The sequence below is a fragment of the Terrapene carolina genome, unplaced genomic scaffold (assembly GCF_002925995.2).
Source record: "Terrapene carolina triunguis isolate 2854851 unplaced genomic scaffold, T_m_triunguis-2.0 Scaffold53, whole genome shotgun sequence".
NCBI lineage: Eukaryota > Metazoa > Chordata > Testudines > Emydidae > Terrapene > Terrapene triunguis.
The window spans coordinates 13,582,930-13,605,305 of NW_020664404.1; the positions used below are offsets into that span (position 1 = coordinate 13,582,930).

The following is a 22,376-nucleotide window of genomic DNA, read 5'->3' on the forward strand; positions in this document are numbered from 1 at the left end:
CACTAGAAAATTAGGTTGCCATAACTATGTTGCTCAGGGGTGTGAAAAATCCATATGCCTGAGTGGTGTATTTAAGCTGACCAAAGTCCCTGTGGAGACTGTGCTACCTCTTGGGGAGGTAGATTACCTACACCCAGGGCTTAAATTCTCATAGAGTATTTCATAGAATCATAGAATATCAGGGACCTCAGGTGGTCATCTAATCCAACCCCCTGCTCAAAGCAGGACCAATTCCCAACTAAATCCCCAAATGGCCCCCTCAAGGATTGAACTCACAACCCTGGGTTTAGCAGGCCAATGCTCAAACCACTGAGCTATCCCTCCCCCCCTTCCTATTTCCTAGAGCCCTCCCCATGCCAGGAAAACTCCAGGGGGGGTTGAAAATATTTACCGGAGCTCTGCTCCAGACAGCTCCAGCTGAATTTAAGCCCTACCTACACTGACAGGGGACTTGTACGTAGTGTCTACACTGAAGCGCTACAATGGTGCAGCTACACCACTGTAGCGTTTTAAGTGTAGATGTCCCTTAGACAATTCAGTAGTGCTGAATTGCTGGCCCTGTTGGGCTGTGAAATGGACCTGCAAGTACTAGGAGGCTGGCTTTCATTGTGTTTAATAATAATACAAGCGTCCTAGAGCATCTGGTATTTAGATTAACTCCACATGTTTACCTGTGTGGAGGATAAACACATGTGTGGCACCATCCCATGCACATACTTCTTCAGGTTAGAGAAGGAGATCTCATCCTACCGTTAGTGCAGCAAGGTGAACAATAGCAGCAGCAGTTGTAGTCAGTTGTATTGTGTAAGTATAGAACTAATACATAATTAATTTCTTTATTTTTTCCCTTAGGAACACTGCCACTATCAGGGATATGTGGAGGGGATACCAGATTCCATTGTTGCTGTCAGCACTTGCTTTGGACTCAGGTAACAGAACTCTTCTTGTGTATGTAGTTATCACAACTATGCATTGTTATAATCCAATTCTCTGAAACAGAATCTTATTCTCCTGTTGACTTAATTAGTTCTGAGCCAAACTGTATTTCATCTGCTGGTGCTGGGCTGCATGAGAATATTGTGTTTAATTAACACCATCATGTTTTTGAAGTCTTTTGTTGATACAAAACTAACAAATATTTTGATTAAAACAAAATTATTTGATTGGTGTGACTACCGTTTGTCCTCAAAAATTCCAATCCAGAATTCCTCCGCACCCCTCCAAAACAACTGACTTCACTGTTCAGCCATCAGTAAATCCAACAGAAATTGTTTCATCTGTAGTTCTTAGTATTTTTACAATCTTGTATAGAAAGTTAATTTAAATGATCATTTTTGTATTGTATGCAATTATTCTTTAGTGTTAGGGAGTTTTTAAATAAAATCTTGATTAGCAATTTTACTGAGACTTGACACTTAAAGTGTTTTATGATCAACTTTAATTTGAAAAATCTTTGACCTGAGATAATTTCAGCACCTTTAGGATTTTCTTGATTTGTCTAGTGACATTCACATCACTGTTCTTTACTGCTTTGCTGTTGCAGAAATGTAAATGGCAACATTAACTGAACTGAAACATTTCTGTTTTCAGAGTCGATGATTTAAGGCCTCGATACTGCAAACTCTTATGAATATGCTTAACATGGCACACGTGGATTGTTCCACTGAAGTCATGAGGCTGCTTGCATGCTTAAAGTTAAGCACAGCGCACAAGTGTCTGCAGGAGTGGGGCCTAGATTTGTTCTATATTTCTTTCTGTAAGATGTTTGTTGTTCCCTCCCCCATCCTTCCCAAACGTCTTGATAACGGCAGCCTCTGGATTTAGTCTAGTAGTTGCTTGGCGGTAATGCGTATTAATCCGATTGTTAGGGGACTGCTGCAAGTGGAAAATGTCACGTATGGAATTGAGCCGATGGATTCCTCCTCTGGCCTCAAACACATTTTATATCGAATGGAGAATGTGAAGAAGGAGCCCATGATGTGTGGAGTTAACAACACAGCCCCTGAAAGAGAACACACAGAGGATGAGCATCCTCCCAGCATGACTCAGTTGCTGCGAGTGAGTATTCTAGTGTCCTCTCTGCACTGCAATTTGGAATTGCTTTTATGACTGTTCAACTAATAAGATGGAAATGGTGTATGAGGTTTCTCTCAGAGCTTACCACAGTTAAGGATTCTGACTCAGGCATTTTTCTACCTGCTGTAAGAACTCCATAAGTCTATCATATTTGAACAAAATGGTTACAGTTTCCTCCAGGCTGTATTAGTACAAAAGAAGTAGCAAGGTTGCTGTAGGATAGATTGAGAAGTGTTGACAGAGCTGCATGACGGGGGATGATGAGGGCAGGACTGCTGCTGTCAGGACTAAGGCTCATCAGCAGAGTTCTATGTCAGAAGCGAGGATGGCTGAAACTGGGACTGTTACACCATTCTCATAACCATCAAAGTAACAAAGTTTGTTCGGGGTTTCTTGTTTCACTTAAAGTTTAAATTTGAACTAAAAAGATGGTAGCAATAAAATGTGTGAGGCATGTGAAAAACATGTATGCTTATTCTCTTTACAGCATTTGTTAGCAACTACTGACAATTAATATTTATCACAGCTACTGCCATTTTCCCTACTTCATCTACAGAGAAGTATACGTTGCCTTTCTAAAAAAACATGAATGGGAATAAAAACAATCCCTTACTTTCAAAATTTAGCAGGACTTACTGGTTATGTGGCCAGTCTTTAGTCAAAAACATGTGCAGAGCAATTATTACTTCACATGAGTTTTTTTATTTGTCTTTGTCTTTTGGGTGTGTTTTGGATGTGCAGAAAGAATAGCAAACATGGCAGGCGACCAGCTTGGCTTAACAAAGAAATCTTTGGTGAGCTTAAAGACGAAAAGGAAGCTTACAAGAAGTGGAAACTTGGACAGATGACTAGGGAGGAGTATAAAAATATTGCTCGAGCATGCAGGGGTGTAATCAGGAAGGCCAAAGCACAATTGGAGTTGGATCTAGCAAGGGATGTGAAGGGTAATAAGGGCTTCTACAGGTATGTTAGCAACAAGAAGGAGGTCAGGAAAAGTGTGGGACTCTTACTGAATGGAGGAGGCAACCTAGTGACCGATGATGTGGAAAAAGCTTGAAGTATTGAATGCTTTTTTTGCCTCGGTCTTCACATCTGCCAAGACCAGATCCCAGACTGCTGCACTGGGCAGCACAGTATGGGGAGGGGGTGAGCAGTCCTCAGTGGTGAAAGAAAAGGTTAAGGACTATTTAGAAAAGCTGGACATGCACAAGTCCATGGGGCTGGATCTAATGCATCTGAGGATGCTGAGGGAGTAGGCTGAAGTGATTGCAGAGCCATTGGCCATTATCTTTGAAAACTCGTGGCGATCGGGGGAGGTCCCGGATGATTGGAAAAAGGCTAATGTAGTGCCCATCTTTAAAAAAGGGAAGAAGGAGAATCTGGGGAACTACAGCCTCAGTCCCTGGAAAAATCATGGAGCAGGTCCTCAAGGAATCCATTTTGAAGCACTTGGAGGAGAGGAAGGTGATCAGGAACAGTCAACATGGATTCACCAAGGGCAAGTCATGCCTGACCAACCTGATTGCCTTCTATGATGAGATAACTGGCTCTGTGGATATGGGGAAAGCGGTGGATGTGATATATCTTGACTTTATCAAAGCTTTTGATACGGTCTCCCACAATATTCTTGCCAGCAAGTTAAAAAAGAATAAATTGGATGAATGGACTATAAGGTGGATAGAAAGCTGGCTAGATCGTCAGGCTCAGTGGGTAGTGATCAACAGCTCAATGTTAGTTGGCAGCCGGTATCAAGCGGAGTGCCCCAAGGGTTGGTCCTGGGGCCGGTTTTGTTCAACATTTTCATTAATGATCTGAAGGATGGAGTGGATTACACCCTCAGCAGGTTCGTGGATGACACTAAAGTTGAGGGAGAGGTAGATACGCTAGAAGGTATGGATAGGGTCCAGAGTGACCTAGACAAATTGGATTGGGCCAAAAGAAATCTGATGAGGTTCACCAAGGACAAGTGCAGAGTCCTGCACTTAGGACGGAAGAGCCCCATGCTCTGCTATAGGCTGGGGACCGACTGGCTAAGCGGCAGTTCTGCAGAAAAGGACCTGGGGATTACAGTGGACGAGAAGATGGATATGAGTCAACAATGTGCCCTTGTTGCCAAGAAGGCTAACGGCATATTGGGCTGCATTAATAGGAGCATTGCCAGTAGATCAAGGGAAGAGATTATTCCCCTCTATTCGACACTGTTGAGGCCACATCTGGAGTATTGCGTGCAGTTTTGGTCCCCCCCACTACAGAAGGGATGTGGACAAATTGGAGAGAGTCCAGCGGAGGGCAACGAAAATGATTAGGGGGCTGGGGCACGTGACTTATGAGGAGAGGCTGAGGGAACTGGGCTTATTTAGTCTGCAGAAGAGAAGCGTGAGGGGGGGATTTGATAGCAGCCTTCAACTACCTGAAGGGGGGTTCCAAAGAGGATAGAGGTGGCAGATGACAGAACAAGAAGCAGTGGTCTCAAGTTTCAGTGGGGGAGGTCTAGGTTGGATATTAGGAAAAACTATTTCACTAGGAGGGTGGTGAAGCACTGGAATGGGTTACCTAGGAAGGTGGTGGAATCTCCATCCTTAGAGGTTTTTAAGGCCTGGCTTGACAAAGCCCTGGCTGGGATGATTTAGTAGGGGTAGATCCTGCTTTGAGCAGGGGATTGGACTAGATGACCTTCTGACGTCTCTTCCAACCCTAATCTTCTATGATTCTATGATTACATTAGTAAAGCACTTATTTTACTGAGTGTGAAATATGAGCATGGATTAGGATGAGCTCACTTTGTTTTTACAGATGAACTTGGTAAACTTGTAGTTAACTACAAAGAAAATGTGTTTTTTTTCTTCCTGTTTGCAGAGGAAAAGAGCTATACTTCCCCAGACAAGATATGTGGAGCTGTTCATAGTTGTGGACAAAGAAAGGGTAGGATTATATATTGTTTTTTCCTTAGTTCTTTGCTTATGGCGGAGGGAGATGTAACTTAAACACCCCCACCCCAAATAATTATAAAACATTTTAAGGCAGAGTAATGTACCTTTCTGTATTAAAACATTCTTTCAGCCTCATTATTACAAATGGATTTATTAAAAGACAATACCAGACATAACCTAGACAATTCAAATATATATAATGTTACTACCATTGCAAAATAGGATATACCGTAAAACGTCAGAGGGTCAGAGCTTTACATTCAAGGATTCTAATGGTCAAAGGAGAATATTTCCCTTCCTGTTCTGCCTCTCTTGAACAGATGATGATCTGACTGCATCTATAAAGGTGCTGCCTACTAGTTTGCCCTCTTCTAGTGCTTTTTTTTTTGACAACAGTTCCAGGCTGTAACTTCCAAACATGAGACTTGGAGCCTGACAATAATACTTAAAATATCTTATTCTTCCTCTTGTGTCTTATAATCATGTCGATCACATCTTATTTCCACTAATAAACCTCTTTGTCTTGCAGTATGAGCTGTTGGGTAGGAGTGAAGCTGCTGTGAGAGAAGAGATGGTGCATCTAGCAAATTACCTGGATAGTGTAAGTTAAAGCTATACTGTGTCTAAATTGGCAATAATATTGAATGTTGTAGCCTTGCAACTTAAGTGTTTAATTTTATAAATTGACCACCTTGGTCTGTTATCTTGTCAGAATGCTGCTAAGCAGGGTCAGGACCTTGTCAGTAAGTGGATGAACAAGGGAAATCCAGTGTCCTATTGGAAGTGATGTTGATGATTCAGTGGGAAGCACTCCTCCCTTAGAATTACCGTTGAATCAACGACATCTCACCATGGAGCTAGCGAGAGCTGTAAGGTGGTGGTAGTATTTATTTACCAAGGATTGAGGTGGATTTTCCATAACTGGAAATCTTGAAATCAAGATTGTTTGTTTTTATAAAAGATATTCTTGAGTTCAATCATAACTATTGGTTTTGAAGCCGGAATTAATTCAGGGAAATGTGGTGATCTGTATTATCCAGATGAGGTCAGACTATGATCACAGTTGTCTCTTCTGGCCTTACGAACTATGGATCTGTTGTGCTCTGTTTTAATTTGACTTTGGTTTGCTGGGGACACTATTGGTTTGTGATCAGGAGTCTTTCTATTTGTCTATCTTCAGTTTTTCTATAGCACCCTATCACTGTGGTATATAGGCACTAGTCCTTTAGCCCACTAAAATTTAATAGCAGGGCATATACGATTCGGAAAACTAACATACTTATTACATAGGAAAACTGAAAAATTAGATTTTGGCAGTATGATTTATATATAATACTAAAAACGATTTATCCTTATGGCATGCTCATATCTGGCCATCCTCAGCTTCACTCTGCATTCCCCTTTTCTTTGCCTTTTCAGATGTACATTATGCTAAATATTCGCATCGTGCTGGTTGGCTTGGAGATCTGGAAGAACGAAAACTTGATTAGCACAGACGGAAGTGCCGGCGATGTGCTGGGGAACTTTGTACAGTGGCGAGAGAAGAATCTTGTCACGCGTCGACGACATGACAGTGCCCAGTTTGTTCTGTAAGTGCTGGGAATCTTTTTCCCTATCCAGAAATAATTTTAGGAAAGGGCTTTGCTAGGAGACTTTTTGCTTACTTGTATTAATTAGTAACTTCAAACATAAAGGTTACATTCAATGAAGATTCCATGGTAACGGCTTTACTATGAGCAGTCAGAAACAATCTGCTGCACATGCTATTTACTGAAGCAGTGTGAACATTCAGCACCAACTTGTTTCATCTTTCAGAAGCTTCCTCTGCCACCCACTAGAAGACAAACATCTGGTTCCTGACAAATGGGGATATCACTAAAATTAGAACAATTTTTGGGTTGTTCCGAACGTGATGCTGCTTAATTTCTCTTATTACAAAGCTCACAGCTGTGGGTGACTTCACAGAGAAGCCTTTGTCACATCATGTATTGGATAGACTTGTAGATCTAGGGCTTTTCCCTTGAAGACCATAACTATCACAGCTGTAGAGTGTTGAATGTTGTGGTTTAGTGGAGCACAAGCTGTTTCTGTAATCGATATCCAGAAGCTAGTTACATGATTTGAGCCTTTCTGTGTAGAATTAGCTTGTGTTTCTCCAGGTCACTAGCACATTTGCATTGTTGCACTATTAGCACCCACTTTCTTAAGCTGGAGTTTGTTTAATATTTGGAAGCGGCATTTGGGACATTCTTGTTACTAAAGTACTCTGTAGCATACTGTACTGAAATCACATGATGGGGGCTTGGTAACCTACAGTGTGTCAGAAGGCAGCTTGGCAGGTAGCTCCTTCCAGCAAATTTATTTCACACAAAAAAAGCTTGATATTATTGATAAAGTTTGATATTAAGTCTTCACTGTACTCTTGCCTGTTATGCAAGGTAAAACACTGTACATGCTGTAGTATCATTACACTCAGACTTTCTAGAAGAACACTGGAGAAACAAAATTTAAAGACTCAGAGGGGAAGCTGAGGAAAGGAAAGTTAATGGAGAATAACAAAGCAGCCACTACAATACAAACTTAAAGAAAAAAATAGGGTTGGTATATTACTTACATTTTTATTTTGGAGTGGAGTGGGCATTGACTCTCTCTAAATTATATGGGCCCAGTTTTAAAAAAACAAACCATTGTCTAAATAAAAGCATGGTATTGATATGAGCCATACTTTCTTAGCACTGTACTTCCTGTTAGATAATTGAAAAGCAGAAGCAGTATTACTACTGCTTTTATGTGGCACAGAGAGATGCACTGAGCTCTTGCACAGCTGGTCATTGTATTATAGGCTGTCATGCCTCCAGCACAGTTATGTTGATTCTTCCTTAATTTTTTTCTTTCTAATGTGCTTTAGGAAGAAGGGGTTTGGTGGAACTGCAGGAATGGCCTATGTTGGAACAGTATGCTCCAAAAGCCATGCAGGAGGGATTAATGTGGTAGGATATCTTTAATACCCCTTTAAATAAAACTTTAATGTGAACTCTGTATCTTCAATATAAAAGGGAGACAGTATTAAGGATCTGACAACCTCTAGAAGCAAGAGAATTCTTAATCGCTGCTGCTTTCTGCCTCCTTTAACTCTCCCCTTTGTGTATATACTGCAACTCAAAGTCCCAGATTAGGTCATGTTCTAAGACCCTAGGAGCTGTTAATGCCATTCCTTTGCAGGCAGCATTGAGTATCAGAGGCCTGGCTCCTTTCTGAGAGGCGCTGAGCCCCCATATCTCTGGTTGAAGTCAGTGTGAGCTATGGGTTGTTGTGATAATTGGATCTACACATTTACCCTAATTGCGAGCTCAACTGTAAAAAGTGAAAGTTCAGAAAATGTCACAATAACTTGTACTAACAAATGCTGATGGGGAAAAGGTGCCAAAAAGAGAGAGACTGAATCAGTCCAAACAAAAAGGTATTTTGGTATAATTCAAGGACTGTGTTAAGATCATGTCTGGTAAACAAGAACAGTATGGGACCGGAAATCAATTCACCAAAATTGGTGTGTCGGAAACTAGACCGAATTGGCGGGGCCTTAAAAAAAAAAAAAGAGAGAGAGTGAGAGGCTGCTAGGGAAAGCTGGCTAGCACTGGGCTAGCTGACTGAAAGGGAGAGAAGAGGAAGGAGCGAGCTTCGCCATCATGGCTGCCAACTCCACTGTATCCTAGGGCCCCAGACCTTCTTTTTCCCAATCCTGAAAGATGTCCTGACCAGCCTGGGCCAGAAAGAAGTAGCCAGATGACTTGACCACATCCATCAGCTCTGGCTGAATCCCCAGCACTGCCTGGGATGTGAGAGTTTGTCATTAACCCCTCCCCCCTGTGTGTTCTTTTCCTTCCCCACCTTATGCCTTCTTTTTTCTATCTCTTTCCTCTTTTGTTTAATAAGTCTGGCTTAGCTGGCCAAGGCTATATTTTGCAATACTGCTGTAAGCCTGTAACCAGAAAGAGGCAGCTAAAAGCAGTGCTGTAAACAAACCAATGCTGGTACAAGTTTGCCAGGTCTCAGAGTGGCTAATAAAACTGTGTGCTGGACCTATGTTTTTCCAGCTGTGAAGTTGCAAGTGAAAGACGACACCAAAGACAGAAACTGCATTTTCTATCTTTGCTGTTCTTTTCTCTCCCTTTGTTGTGTGTGTGTGTGTGTGTCTTGTTTTGCCTTCTAGGAAACGGGACTGGACTTCAACAACAACAGCAACAATGATCGCTCCAGCCCATCTCAATTAACTTCTCTTTTCCCCCAGAAAGGACAGTTAGTTATTACCATTTTTCATACTATCTGAAAGACTTGTCAAACAAGGGTTTTTTTCCCTCTTTCTAAAAACTTTACCCAGCTTAAGGGAAGACGAAAAAGGAATTATGTTAAAATGAATGTCTTATTTAAAACTTCACATTTCAAGTGCTTTAACTGTTTTCCCTTCCTTTCTGTATCTTTAACAAAAAATTAAAAGGACTTGTGCCATGGTACTAAGCAGGCTGAGGTCTCTATGTACCACACTCTGAACCTTGTTTAATGCTGTTTTCATGTTGGACAGTGCCTGGTTTATGTTAACACCTTTCACTCTTTGGACCCATATATTCCATCTAAATTAATACAGCAGAGTGCTGCTCTAGAAATCTATCCCCAAGTCTGTGCATGACCTTTGGATTCACAAAGGGCACTGCCAAATCAGAGGGCAAGGATTTAGCTAGGCAACTATCCTGTTGCGTGAAACTGCAATGTAACTTCAGTATCACTGTTGTGAAAATTAGAGATTCACAGCACTATGACTGTGAGAAACTAAAGCAATATGGAGATGGGGCTTTTCAGCCACTCCACAAGCAGCGGCAGGAGCAGATTTCAATAAGGAGTCAATTAACAGAACTCCTCATAGCTGCAGCAGCGTTCAGTTCCTCTCTTGTTCCTCATGCACTTAGTCTCTGTGATCAGGTAGCTTCTCTGCTAACGATCACAATTGACACTAAGTGACATCCTTGAGGTTTTTGTTGTGTGGATACGTGCCCAGTGGAAATTGAACTGGGATCTCCCAATTTATTTCAGTAGGCAACTAAATTAGCCAGAGTTGCCTTTCAAACTGTTGACTTGGAGCAGAGATTCTCAAACATTCCCATAATATGCACCAGATCTAATAGAGTGAAGATGACTCCGCCCATCCATGATCACATGACTTCTCTGGGAATGATGTGTATGGAAAAGTAATAGTAAGTTATTTGACATAGTTTAGCTTCTGTAATGCTGAGTAGCAGCTAGAAACAGAGAAGAGAGAGCACCGGGTGACAGACAAGAAGGTGCTCCACAGGCCACCAGTGATCCTGGACCAGAGCTGGAGGACCATTAAGCTAGGTCAGAGGTGGACAAACTACGGCCTGCAGGCCACATGCAGCCCGTAGGACCCTCCTGCCCGGCCCCCAAGCTCCTGGCCCGGGAGGCTAGCCCCCAGCCCCTCCCCAGCTGTTCCCCCTCCCATGCAGCCTCAGCTCACTGCGCTGCCATTGCAATGCTCTGGGCGGCAGGGCTGCGAGCTTTTACCAGGCCACGGCCTGACCCGGTGCTCTGTGCTGCGCGGTGGCGTGGCTGGCTCCCGCCGGGCGGCACAGCTGCCTGTCCTGGTGCTCTGGACGGCTCGGCAGTAGCGCCGCCAGCCACTGGTGCTCCAGGCAGCGCGGTAAGGGGGCAGGGAGCGGTGGGGTTGGATAGAGGGCAGTGGAGTTCGGAGTGGTGGTCAGGGGGGCGGGGGTGTGGATAGGGGTCGGGGCAGTCAGAGGACAGGGAATAGGGGGGTTGAATGGGGGCAGGGGTCCCGGGGGGCAGTCAGGAAGGAGAGGAGGGGTTGGATGGGGCAGCGGGGGTTGGGCAGGGGACCTGGGGGCGTTGGATGGGGCGGGAGTCCTGGGGGGGCCGTCAGGGGGCGAGAAGCAGGAGGTGTTGGCTAGGGGGCGGGGCCGGGTCACACCTGGCTGTTCAGGGAGGCACAGCCTCCCCTAACCGTCCCTCCATACAATTTTGGAAACTCGATGTGGCCCTCAGGCCAAAAAGTTTGCGCACCCCTGAGCTAGAGACACAAGGCTCTATAACCTATTACCAATCTACTGGTCAACTATGTACTCGTACAATTTAGAAAGCAAAAACCATCTAGGTTACCCAACTCTGAAGATCACGTTAATGCAGTGACTAAGCCTAGTACGAAGTTTCTGTAGGGGCTGGGGAACATTGGCTTCTTCCCAGTACAGACACTACAGTAATTCACTCTTTTTGTTTTGTTCTTGTGTAGTTTGGGCAAATCAGTGTGCAGATGTTTGCATCAATTATGGCTCATGAGCTGGGTCATAATCTGGGAATGAACCATGATGATGAAAGAGTTTGTCAATGTGGAGCAGAAAGCTGTATTATGAACTCTGGAGCATCGTAAGTAATTTTCCCTTTATGCCAGGTTGGAGGATTTATAGGACACAGTTACTATTCAAAGCATTCTTATAAACAGTTAATTAATTTTCACAACATGCTTAGGAGGAAGGCAAATATTAGGGGTTATCGACACGTGAAATTAATGCAGAATAAACTAGGCTGTCCACTTAAAGTGGACTAAGCTCACCTGCGTCTCCTGATGGCATTCTGCACCAAAACATTAAAAATTCTGCACACAGTATTTTAAAATTCTTCAAATTTTATTTGTCAAATAAATGTGGAGGCTCCAGCATGGCATTGGGGAGCACAGGCCACAGGTGCTGGTGGGAGATCACTGTGCAGCTCCCCTCCCCAGGAAATGGACTTAACGGTGAGGCTGCACCCAACCCTGACACAGCGCAAAGACCGGATGTCATAAACATATAGCTAAGGGTAGCATAAAATCCCTCCTTTACCTGTAAAGGGTTAAGAAGCTCAGATAACCTGGTTGGCACCTGACCAGAAGAACCAATGGGAAAAAAAGATACTTTCAAATCTGGGGAGGGAAAAAGGCTTTGTTTTGTGCTCTGTGGGTGTTCTCTCGGAAAACAAAGAAAAAGACCAAGCAAGTAATCCAGCTCCTACTAAAATAATACATCTAATATTACAAAAATAGTAAGTAATAGTAAGAAAATGCGTTTAAAGTATCTTTTGTTTTAGCTTGTAAATTTTCCCTGTGCTAAGAGGGAGGTTTATCCCTGTTTTTGTAACTTTAAAGTTTTGCCTAGAGGGAAAATCCTCTGTGTTTTAAATCTTTTTGTTACCCTGTAAAGTTATCTTCCATCCTGATTTTACAAAGGTGATTCTTTTTTCTTTTTTTAAGTAAACTTTTTTTAAAAACCTAATTGTTTTTCAGGGTCCTAAAGACCCAGGGGGTTTGATCTGTGCTCACTTTTTAACCAATTGGTTAGAATATTATTCACAAGCCTCCCCAGAAAAGGGGGTGCAGGGGCTTGGGGGGATATTTTGGGGAAGGTAGGGCTCCAATTGGCCTTCCCTGAATGTTTGTTTGAATCACTTGGTGGTGGCAGCGATGCCAAGGGCAAAAAAGAAATTTGTGCCTTGGGGAAGTTTTAACCCTAAGCTGGTAGAAATACGCTTAGGAGGTTTTTCATACGGGTCCCCACATCTGTACCCCAAAGTTCAAAGTGGGGAGGGAACCCTGACATGGTGGCAGCAGTAATAAGTAATAGTAAGAAAATGCGTTAAAGTATCTTTTTTTTCCCCATTGGTTCTTCTGGTCAGGTGCCAACCAGGTTATCTGAGCTTCTTAACCCTTTACAGGTAAAGGAAGGATTTTATGCTACCCTTAGCTGTATGTTTATGACATCGGGCCTGCACCAGAAACACCCCAGGGCCCTGTCCCGTGCCAGGTGCACCATGTGTGGGCAGGCAGGATCCAAGTGTGGAGGGGTGTAGTGTGGGGGGGATCCAGGTGTGGCTTGAGAGCGTTCTGTGTGGGGCAGTCTGGGTGCAGGTGGCTCAGTGGGGGATCCAGGTATGTGTGGGATCTGGATTCACAGGGGCTTGTGGGGGTGTTCTGGGTGCAGGGGCAATGCTAGACTGACTCTTTATTGCACAGGAATGCTGGTCAAGAAGAACTCCTAAGTAGACATAGTGTAAAGAATGGCTAATACTCTGTTGCAGAGGGTCCAGAAATTTCAGCAGCTGCAGTGCAGAAGACTTTGAGAAGTTAACTCTGAACAAAGGTGGAAGCTGCCTGCTTAACGTTCCCAACCCTGATGAGACCTATAGCATCCCATTTTGTGGCAACAAGTTGGTGGATGCTGGGGAGGAGTGTGACTGTGGTTCACCAAAGGTTAGTAACTGGGACAGTTCACCAATGTTGCTCACATGACTCTATGTTAAATGCAGACTGCCTGCATTTCTGCAGGGGTCAGATATGATTCTTTATCATTCACTGAATTACTCTTACTGCTTTAATTTACAGGAATGCGAAAGTGATCCTTGCTGTGAATCAGATACTTGCAAACTCCGAGCAGGGGCTGAATGTGCGTATGGCGACTGCTGTAAAAAATGTCGGGTAAGAGATCCCAGGATGGTGTTGGAAGAATCTCATGTCTTAAAGCATTCTCCACTGACTCTGAGGAAAAAGGAATGCCGGGCTTGATTAGTGGGTCCAGGAGGGAAATAGTCTCTGCTGAGCTGGGAAGGTTTTTGCATGTTTCCAGCACAAAAGGGTGACTTCAGCAAAGTGCATGTTCAGTTTGTTAGGCCGTTTTTGGATTTATTTTCAGAATGTATGTTGATGTATGGCTTTTTAGATCTTCGCTTGGGATTTTATTTTTCCTTTTTCCGCCCCTTCCAGTTTCTTCCAGGAGGCACTGTGTGCCGGGCAAGTACCAATGAATGTGATCTCCCAGAGTACTGCAATGGGACCTCCCAGTTCTGTCAGCAAGACGTCACTGTTCAGAATGGGTACCCGTGCCAGAATGATGAAGCTTATTGTTACAATGGGGTTTGCCAGTACTACGATGCGCAGTGTCAGGCTATCTTCGGCTCAAGTAAGGATGATGATTGTAACGTTTCGGAGGGCCATGGCTAAAAGAGAGAAAACACCCAATTTGTTTAACAAATATGGATTTTAGGTTTTTTTAGTCTATAAGAAAAGACCAGCCGGAATTGGCAAAGGATTTTAAATATTTCTGGTATTTATGACGAATTAACTTTTATTGTGCCATAAAATTCATTGTGGTGCTATGGATTCAAGTACTACTAATTTCCTTGCTATGATACACTCATGTTGTCAGATTCTATTTATAAGGCTAAATCTATTCATCAAGACTTAATGTCCAGCTAATAATAATTCTTTCTAAGTGACTGTATTTTCTCTCAGTACTGTTAGCTTGGAACCTATCTGGACCAACAGTTTTACCCCGTTTGTGTATTTTGGTCAAACTTTCCGATTATTCAGGCTGCAGATGCGACATGGTTTTTGGGGGCTAGAGAGAAGTATGTGCACAATGTGAGATGCTTTTCTAACTCTCTGTTAGCTGACCTGGTTCCCCCTCTATCTTTGCAGGAGCAAAGGCTGCCCCTAACATTTGTTTTGCTGAAGTGAATTCCAAAGGTGACAGATTTGGCAACTGTGGTTACCATGGCCATGACTACAAAAAGTGTTCCAGCTGGTGAGTTGGGTTTAACGAAGGAGGGAATGCATAATAGGTATCATTCAGGAAGTCTCCAAAAATCCACGTTGAGATGCCTTAGAATTAGCCAGCTGTCAAATCTTTATACATAGCAGAACTTGGCAATAGAGATTTGTCATAGACACACACTGCCCCATAATCTACCTTCACTGATGCTCTGTGTGTCTTTCAAAAACCAAAATAAAGTAGCTTAGAAAAGTTCTTTTAAAGCCTTAAATTTTGAATCTGGGTTATTGGAGCTTAGGTTACAAATACATAAATGGACAAAAATTTTCAAATTACTTTATAACTCTATTATAATATTAGTCTTTATCTAAATGGGCATGAATTTTCAAACAATTTTTGCTGCAAAGTTTAATAAATTAATATAGAAAAAGAGGCATCTTGGAAATAACGAACCTGCATTGTATTGTTCTTTTGCTACCCTAAGCACTATGCATAATGGTGTCATGTAGACATGCTCTTTTGCGGACTTTTTTTTTCCTCATTAGCTACATAGCGGTGCTGCAGGGGTGTATTTGCTTTTGTTTGAGGATCACAAACTTTTGCCAACAGCAGGCATAAATCCATGTCCTCATGGTTTTAGACTGATGTACAGCTCACTCTTGTTCTGCTCTTCACTTCAGCGTGATGTTAGTATTTGGGAGTGTATCTCATGTGATCTTTAATAATTGTCCATTAGGAAAGGAAGGCCAGAAAGATCCTTTCCTCTATATGAATTAAACACCAGAACCATAACAGTTCTTAAATTATACTGTTGTTGTAGGAATGCCATGTGTGGGAAGCTGCAGTGTGAGAATGTGAAAACCATGCCTGTTTTTGGGATTGAACCTGCAATTATTCAAACCCCCATCAGAGGCAATACATGTTGGGGTGTGGATTTCCAGCTAGGATCAGATGTTCCAGATCCTGGAATGGTGAATGAAGGCACAAAATGTAATACTGGAAAAGTAAGCAATAACAAATTAATAACTTTAAAATATTCCTAGGATAAAACCTAAATGACTTGTTAGATGTGTGTATATCATCTGCAGCTCCTTGTTTACATGCATACACATACATATTAATTCACCTTCATGTTGGTGCATGCAACTAATGCCAAACTTAACAATTCATTACTTCCCCATCTCCTCGTTCCCCAACACTAACTGAGTAACACTCTCCCTGGAAATGGACTCTGTGAATTAATTCCTTTAAAGGGAAGTTCTTTTTAGAAGAAACAAAAGCAAGTGTTAAGTTCGGTTAAGACCCACGATCTCTGGAAATCGGTGATCAAGAAGAACTAGCTATACAAAAACTGCTTTTCAGGCAACGGGTGGAAATTCAGGTCTGCGTCCATACATTGTAATTATCAAGCTGGCTGAAAAGGAGACACAACTATTTCCTTCTATAGTTCAGCATAGGGGCTGCTCCGAACTCTTCCCTGGCAGTGGTATGGTACCTTGCTATCTGTACATTTGCACCATGGATGATTCTGATACTACTGCTCTGTATTAAGACCTTGTGGGAAGGATTTTAGATGAAAATGCAGCTCATTTGCAACAAACCTTATGAATTCCTTATTATAGCAAACAAGTTTATATCAGACTTAAAGCTTCCAGGGTGAGAGAAGAGTGTGCATTCTCCAAGTGGTGTGAGCTTGCTGTGCAGCACTAATTGAAGGTAGCGTGGAAGTAGTACAGGCAGCGAACTCATACACTGAGCAAGAGTCCAGGGTAAAACGGGTTGGAGAACGGGAGGGGAGGAAGGGTGGAGGTGGTAATATTAGTTGGTTCAAAACCATCTTATTTGGATTGGGGGTCATCTTGTTTCTTTTTACTTCCCTAGATCTGTAGGCACTTCCAGTGTGTAAGTGTCTCTGTTCTGAACTATGACTGCGATGTGGAGAAAAAATGCCATGGACATGGGGTAAGTCAGGCATAAAGGTGCCTTTCTATTCTGATCCATCCTGGTCTGAATGCTCCCTGAAAGTCCTGCAGTATTTCTTGGGTATTTCTCATATTGGGCAATATCATTTTCTCGGGATGCTCTTCAGTAAGAAAGCTCAGATTCATTGATTTTTAAGGTGTGAACAGACCACTATATCATCTAGTCTGACTTCGTTTTATGGAATTTCACTCACCTCTGTATTGAGCCCAGTAACTTGTTTAATAATTAGCTGTTTTAGTGCTACAAACCTTTCATTGATCACTACCTAAAGAATGTAACTAACGGGGGTGGGCAAACTACGGCCCGGGGGCCGCGTCCGGCCCTCCAGATGTTTTAATCTGTCCCTCAAGCTCCCGCCGGGGAGCAGGGTCTGGGGCTTGCCCTGCTCTGGCACTCCAGCCGGGGAGTGGAGTAAGGGGCTTGCCCCACTTTGCTGGCTCCCAGAAGCAGTGGCATGTCCCCCCTCTGGCTCCTGTGCGTAGGGGCAGCCAGGAGGCTCCACACGCAGCCCCCGCCCCAAGCACCATCCCTGCAGCTTCCATTGGCCGGGAACCACGGCCAATGGGAGCTGCAGGGGCGGCACCTGCAGACAGGGCAGTGTGCAGAGCTTCCTGGCCGCACCTCCACATAGGAGCCGGAGGGGGGACATGCCGCTGCTTCTGGGAGCTGCTTGAGGTAAGTGCCGCCCAGAACCTGCACCCCTGGCCCCCTCCTGTGCCCCAAACAACTGCCCCAGCCCTGATCCCCCTCCTGCCCTCCAAACCCATCGGTCCGAGCCTGGAGCACCCTCTTGCATCCCCAAACCCTTCATCCCCAGAGCCCGCACCCCCTCCCGCACAATCCACAATTTCGTGAGCATTCATGGCCCGCCATACAATTTCCATACCCAGATGTGGCCCTCGGGCCAAAAAGTTTGCCCACTCCTGAACTAACAGAAAGCTGTTTAATGTAGAAACACTACTTTTTGTTTGAAAGCCCTAAAGGGCGGGCTTTATTATGAGAAGTTGCTTTTCTGTGCGGTTAACATGAAAGTCACCTTGATGTTCCATCTTCACTGGTTATTAAATAATGTGAGCTGAACAGGTTTTAGTACAATGTTTTGTCTGGCTAGTATAACCCAAGCATTACTGTTTACAAAAATGTTTCTTTTAATACAACTGCTTATAGGCTGCGTAGTCCAGAAATGATTTTATTTAAACAGAGTTTATAAAACTCTGGAAAAACAGCATTTAAACAGGTTTAAACCCAGTCTGGCCAGCATAGTTTGATTACTATTGTGAATGGACACTGAAGGAAAATAAGATGCAAAATTTTAACAATGAGGGTAATTAACCATTGGAACAACTACCTTAAGGGATGTGATGGATTTTCCAGCACTTGAAAACTTTTAGAACGATGCTCAATCTTGATTTTAAAAAATGCTCTAGCTCACCCATAAATTATTGTGCTGCATGCAGGAATTACTGGGTGAAATTCTCTGGCATATTTTACGTACAGGGTCAGACTAGGTGATCACAGTGGTGCCATTTGGCCTTAAAATCTATGAAAACCTCAGAGACTAACTGTTACATCTTAGATACACACTTACTGAACAAAAATAAATCTATGTATAAAAATGAACATTATAACGAATTTTTTAAACAGTTTCTAGAAATGTCTGCCACTATCTCACTGGCTACATAACTATAACCCTCGTCGTGGAAGTGGAAGCGGAAGCGGAAGCTGCCTTTGTATTGATAAAGCATAGCACTTGCTGCTGAAAGTGCAGTTGTCTGGTTCAGAATAGGCATGAGAATGCAGAACCGATTGGAAAGCAGGGACTTTCACTGTTAGAAGAGAAGTTCTAGTACTCTGGGTTACTGTAACAGTGGCTAAAGCGTCTGAAGGGCATGGGTTTGGGGATTTTTAGTTCTTTTTAAATTAAACTCCTCTTCTTTTTCATACATTGCAACTGTTTCTGCATTCTCAGTCCTTCTCTATTTAATCAGATTCAAGATGGCGGCTTCCCAACTGACTCTTGCTTAAAGTTGTATTTAATCTTTGAGATTTAACAAATACAATATCCTATTATGTTGCAGTTCACTTTAACAGTTTGGGAGTTTTGTTTCTCCATTTCCCCCCTTCCTAGTTTTGTTTGTTTTTTATTTCTTCCCTGTGCTGGACTAATAGAAACGTTGGCTTGTCAGCAAATAATGTCCCCGTGCTTCACAAATGTATAGAAAACCCAACATGTGTTTTTAACTTGGGCGTTTATCTCACAGCCTTCCTTTGCTACAGTGTCATTTGCTGCTGGAATGATGGTCTTGGAGGGGGTGGCTTAGAGGGAGTGGGAGCATTTCACAACCTACTGCTGCACCAAGGACAGCTCTCAGTCCAGTACAACTGCTCTGGTTTTAAGATCATATTGAGCAGGTTGTGAGGAAAGATTCTAGATGCTGTGTATAGAAACCAAGTACTAGCTCTTCTTCAAGTGATGGTTCCTATGTGTGTATTCCACTGTGGGGCACACATGCACTTTGAGACCAGACACTTCATGCTAGTAGTGTGCATTGGTCACGCTTGTGCCTCCTCGTGCTCTGAACCAAGGGCATTAGGGGATGCCCTCCAGTTCCTCTCTATGGCTCGTGGTCTGGGGCTGAACTCCTCAGAGTCTGCACCTTCTCTAGCATTCCTGCTAAAATTTTAGCTTCCATTGTGTAAATAGTTTTTCCCCCCCCTAGCTAGCTAGTTTTGGTGTTTTAGTAGTTAGCTAGTATTTTGGGGGTCTAAGGTTTTTTTCTCCATCCTCATCACCCCCTTCCTAATCCTAACGTTTGGGGTTCTTAGCATGCCTAAGATCCCAGGCTTCAAATCTGGTGTGGCCTGCCTCTTGGTCTTCCCAGTGAGTGATCTTCATGATTTCTGTGGATATTACTTTGGAGAATCCCCCTAATCCCAATATTTGCCATTCATTTCAAACCTGGCAATCCCGCAATTTTTGGCTTCATAGACAGTTAATGGAGCAGTTCATATGCTCCCAATCTGGTTGTCAGACCCCTGCTCTCGCTCCCCATTCATCGACAGGAGTCACGTAGTAGTGCACCTCCTGGCCAGATACTTCCCAGCTCTGGACCATCAGATGCCAAGCCTAGAGATTCTAGGAAGAGATGGGAGGAGGGTAAGAAATAGTAAAGATCCCTTCCTAAAGCCTCTAATAAGAAGACTGCCCCCCACTTCCCGGTCGTCATCCCCCCCCACCTTCCAAATGGGTGAGATGCTGCACCCTCGTATTGGGTGTGTTAGGAACTCATGGGGACCATTGGTCCAATCTGTCGGTGCTAAAGATCGAGTTCTCCTAAACAGCCAGCTGCAGGAAGGGGTGGGACCATCCCCAACACTGGCAAGAGAGAGGAGGAGGGAGCGATTTGCTGGCTGCACCATTGGTTCCATACCAGAGCAGCAACAGAAATGTCCAGTAAACCTAGAAAAGTCCATTTTAGTTCCAGAACAAGGTACGGAATTGATCGGCGCAACTCTGAATTCGATTTCAGGCACAGCTTACTTACCTGAGGACAGGTTCCACAACATGCAAAACCAGGGTTCCAGTACTATTCAGTTTAGTACTGCATCACTGGCCCTGAGTCCTAGATTAAAAATTAAGCAGGACAGAGTATGAGTGATTCTTGTGGCACCCTACTAGCTGAGGCAGTTTTGGTTCACCAGCATCCTCCAGATGCTAATGCTCCCATGCATAGGAATCCGACCGTTTCTGAACCTGCTAACACAGAACAGAGGCAGGACCAACCATCCCAACCGAGCATCCCTCTATCTAACAGCCTGGTATTTGGATGGATAACGAGCTTAACGAGAGTGTGTTCCAAGGAGGTACGATCCATCCTCAATAATAGCAGGAAAATCTATGAAATGATGCTATGCAGCTAAATCAGACGTGGCCCGCGGGCCACATCCGGCCCGCGGGCCCATCCTGCCTGGCCCCTGAGGTCCCGGCTGGGGAGCCTAGTCCCCGGCCCCTCCCCTGCTGTCTCCCTTCCCCGGCAGCCATGCCGCCGCGCGGGCTGCACTCTGGCCCGCTGCTCCTGCTGGGCAGTGTGGGGAGTGCAGCTGGCTCTGGCCGGGTGTCGTGGCTGCGAGCTCCTGGTCCTGGTATGGGGGCGGGGAGCCCGAGGGGTTGGGTAAGGGAGCGGGAGGTTCTGGGGGGCAGTCAGGAAGGAGGGGGCGGTTGGATGGGGCAGAGATTCTGGGGGGGCGGTCAGGGGATGGGGAACAGGGAGGGTTGGGAGTGGGAGTCCCGGGGGGCCTGTCAGGGGGCGGGAATGTGGATAGGGGTCGGGAGGGCAGTCAGGGGACAGGGAGCAAGGGGGATTGGATAAGGGGGTGGGATCCCGGGGGACAGTTAGGGGCGGGGGGTCCCGGGAGGGGGTGGGCAGGGGATGAGGAGCAGAGGGCGGTTGGATAGGGGGTGGGAGTCCCGGGGGGGCTGTAAAGGGGTGGGGGTGTGGATAGGGGTTGGGGCAGTCAGGGGACAAGGGAGCAAGGGGGTTGGATAGGGGGCAGGGGTCCCGGGAGGGGGCGGTCAGGGGACAAGGAGCAGGGGGGATTGGATGGGTTGGAGGTTCTGAGGGGAGCAGTCAGGGGGCGGGAAGAGGGAGGGGCGGATGGGGGCGGGGGGCCAGGCTGTTTGGGGAGGCACAGCCTTCCCTACCTGGCCCTCCATACAGTTGCACAACCCCGATGTGGCCCTCGGGCCAAAAAGTTTGTCCACCCCTGAGCTAAATGGAGGAGATTTTCTGTGTGGTGTCAACTTCATTGCATACCCAAGGATTTGGACATCCCTGTCATCTCAGAATTCCTTCTTTCCCTCAAAGACTCAGGCCTGTCTCTGTTCTGTGTGTGCATTTGGCTGTGTTTAACGCGTTCTATCAGCCAGTGATAGCTATTCAACCTTTGCCCACCCTATGATCGTAAGGTTTCTGAAAGACCTTACTGGAACCTATCCCCCGCACAGAAACCAAGGCCAGCTTGGGACCTCAACCTGGTTTTGTCAACACTCATGAATCCTCCCTGTGAACCATTGGCCTGTTTCTTTCTTCACCTGTCTGTGGTGGCCTTCCTGACTGTAATCACCACTGCCAGAAGAGTGGGTGAGCTCGGGGCCTTTATGATGGGCTTTCCCCCTATGGTGTTCCACTGGGGGAAGGTCTCCTTGAGGTTACAGCCCAAGTTCATTCCAAAGGTTCCCTCTGAATTTCCCATTCACCAAGTCATAAATACAGCTCCCTGTCTTCTACCCAGAACCTCATGCCACCAGAGAAGACAGTAAGCTCCATTCTCTGGATCTCCGTCAAGCCTCAGCTTTCCACCTGCAAAGATTTCCAGAAATCTCCGAGACTTTGTTTCCATTGCTGAGCAAACAAAAGGAGGAGCAATATCCGCACAGACATTCCAAATCCATTTCTGGTTGCATGTGCCTTTCCTGTGATCTTGCAGGGACTTTCTCCTCACAGCCTGAGGGCTCACTTGACCAGAGCCCTGGCTGCTTCCGTGGCTTCTCTTCAGGGTGCTCCACTCCTGGAGATCTGTAGAGTGGCAGTATGGGGCTCTTCACACCTTTACTAGACATTATACCCTGATACAAGCCTCTTCTGCAGACACCTCCTTCATTATAGTGGTCCTGCAGTCGATGGTGCAGCATTCCTTTCACCGTCCTCTTCACTGAATACTGCTTGGGAGACACCTACAGTGGAATATCTGCAGGGACCATCATGTTGTTACCGCCTGAGGG

The 22,376-nt window shown here is 44.7% G+C and overlaps 1 protein-coding gene across 1 annotated transcript in view; it reads left to right on the forward strand.

The window, feature by feature from the left end:
- The window catches only part of ADAM9 (ADAM metallopeptidase domain 9), a 51,842-nt gene that overhangs the window by 21,289 nt on the left and 8,177 nt on the right, over positions 1-22,376 (forward strand). The window contains exons 4-17 of the mRNA XM_026657460.1: positions 531-585; positions 853-929; positions 1,869-2,058; positions 4,933-4,998; positions 5,536-5,607; positions 6,426-6,595; positions 7,915-7,996; positions 11,323-11,456; positions 13,143-13,314; positions 13,447-13,539; positions 13,825-14,020; positions 14,539-14,644; positions 15,432-15,615; positions 16,493-16,573. Of these exons, the coding sequence (XP_026513245.1) occupies positions 531-585; positions 853-929; positions 1,869-2,058; positions 4,933-4,998; positions 5,536-5,607; positions 6,426-6,595; positions 7,915-7,996; positions 11,323-11,456; positions 13,143-13,314; positions 13,447-13,539; positions 13,825-14,020; positions 14,539-14,644; positions 15,432-15,615; positions 16,493-16,573 (1,678 nt within the window). The remainder of the gene's footprint in view (positions 1-530; positions 586-852; positions 930-1,868; positions 2,059-4,932; positions 4,999-5,535; positions 5,608-6,425; positions 6,596-7,914; positions 7,997-11,322; positions 11,457-13,142; positions 13,315-13,446; positions 13,540-13,824; positions 14,021-14,538; positions 14,645-15,431; positions 15,616-16,492; positions 16,574-22,376) is intronic.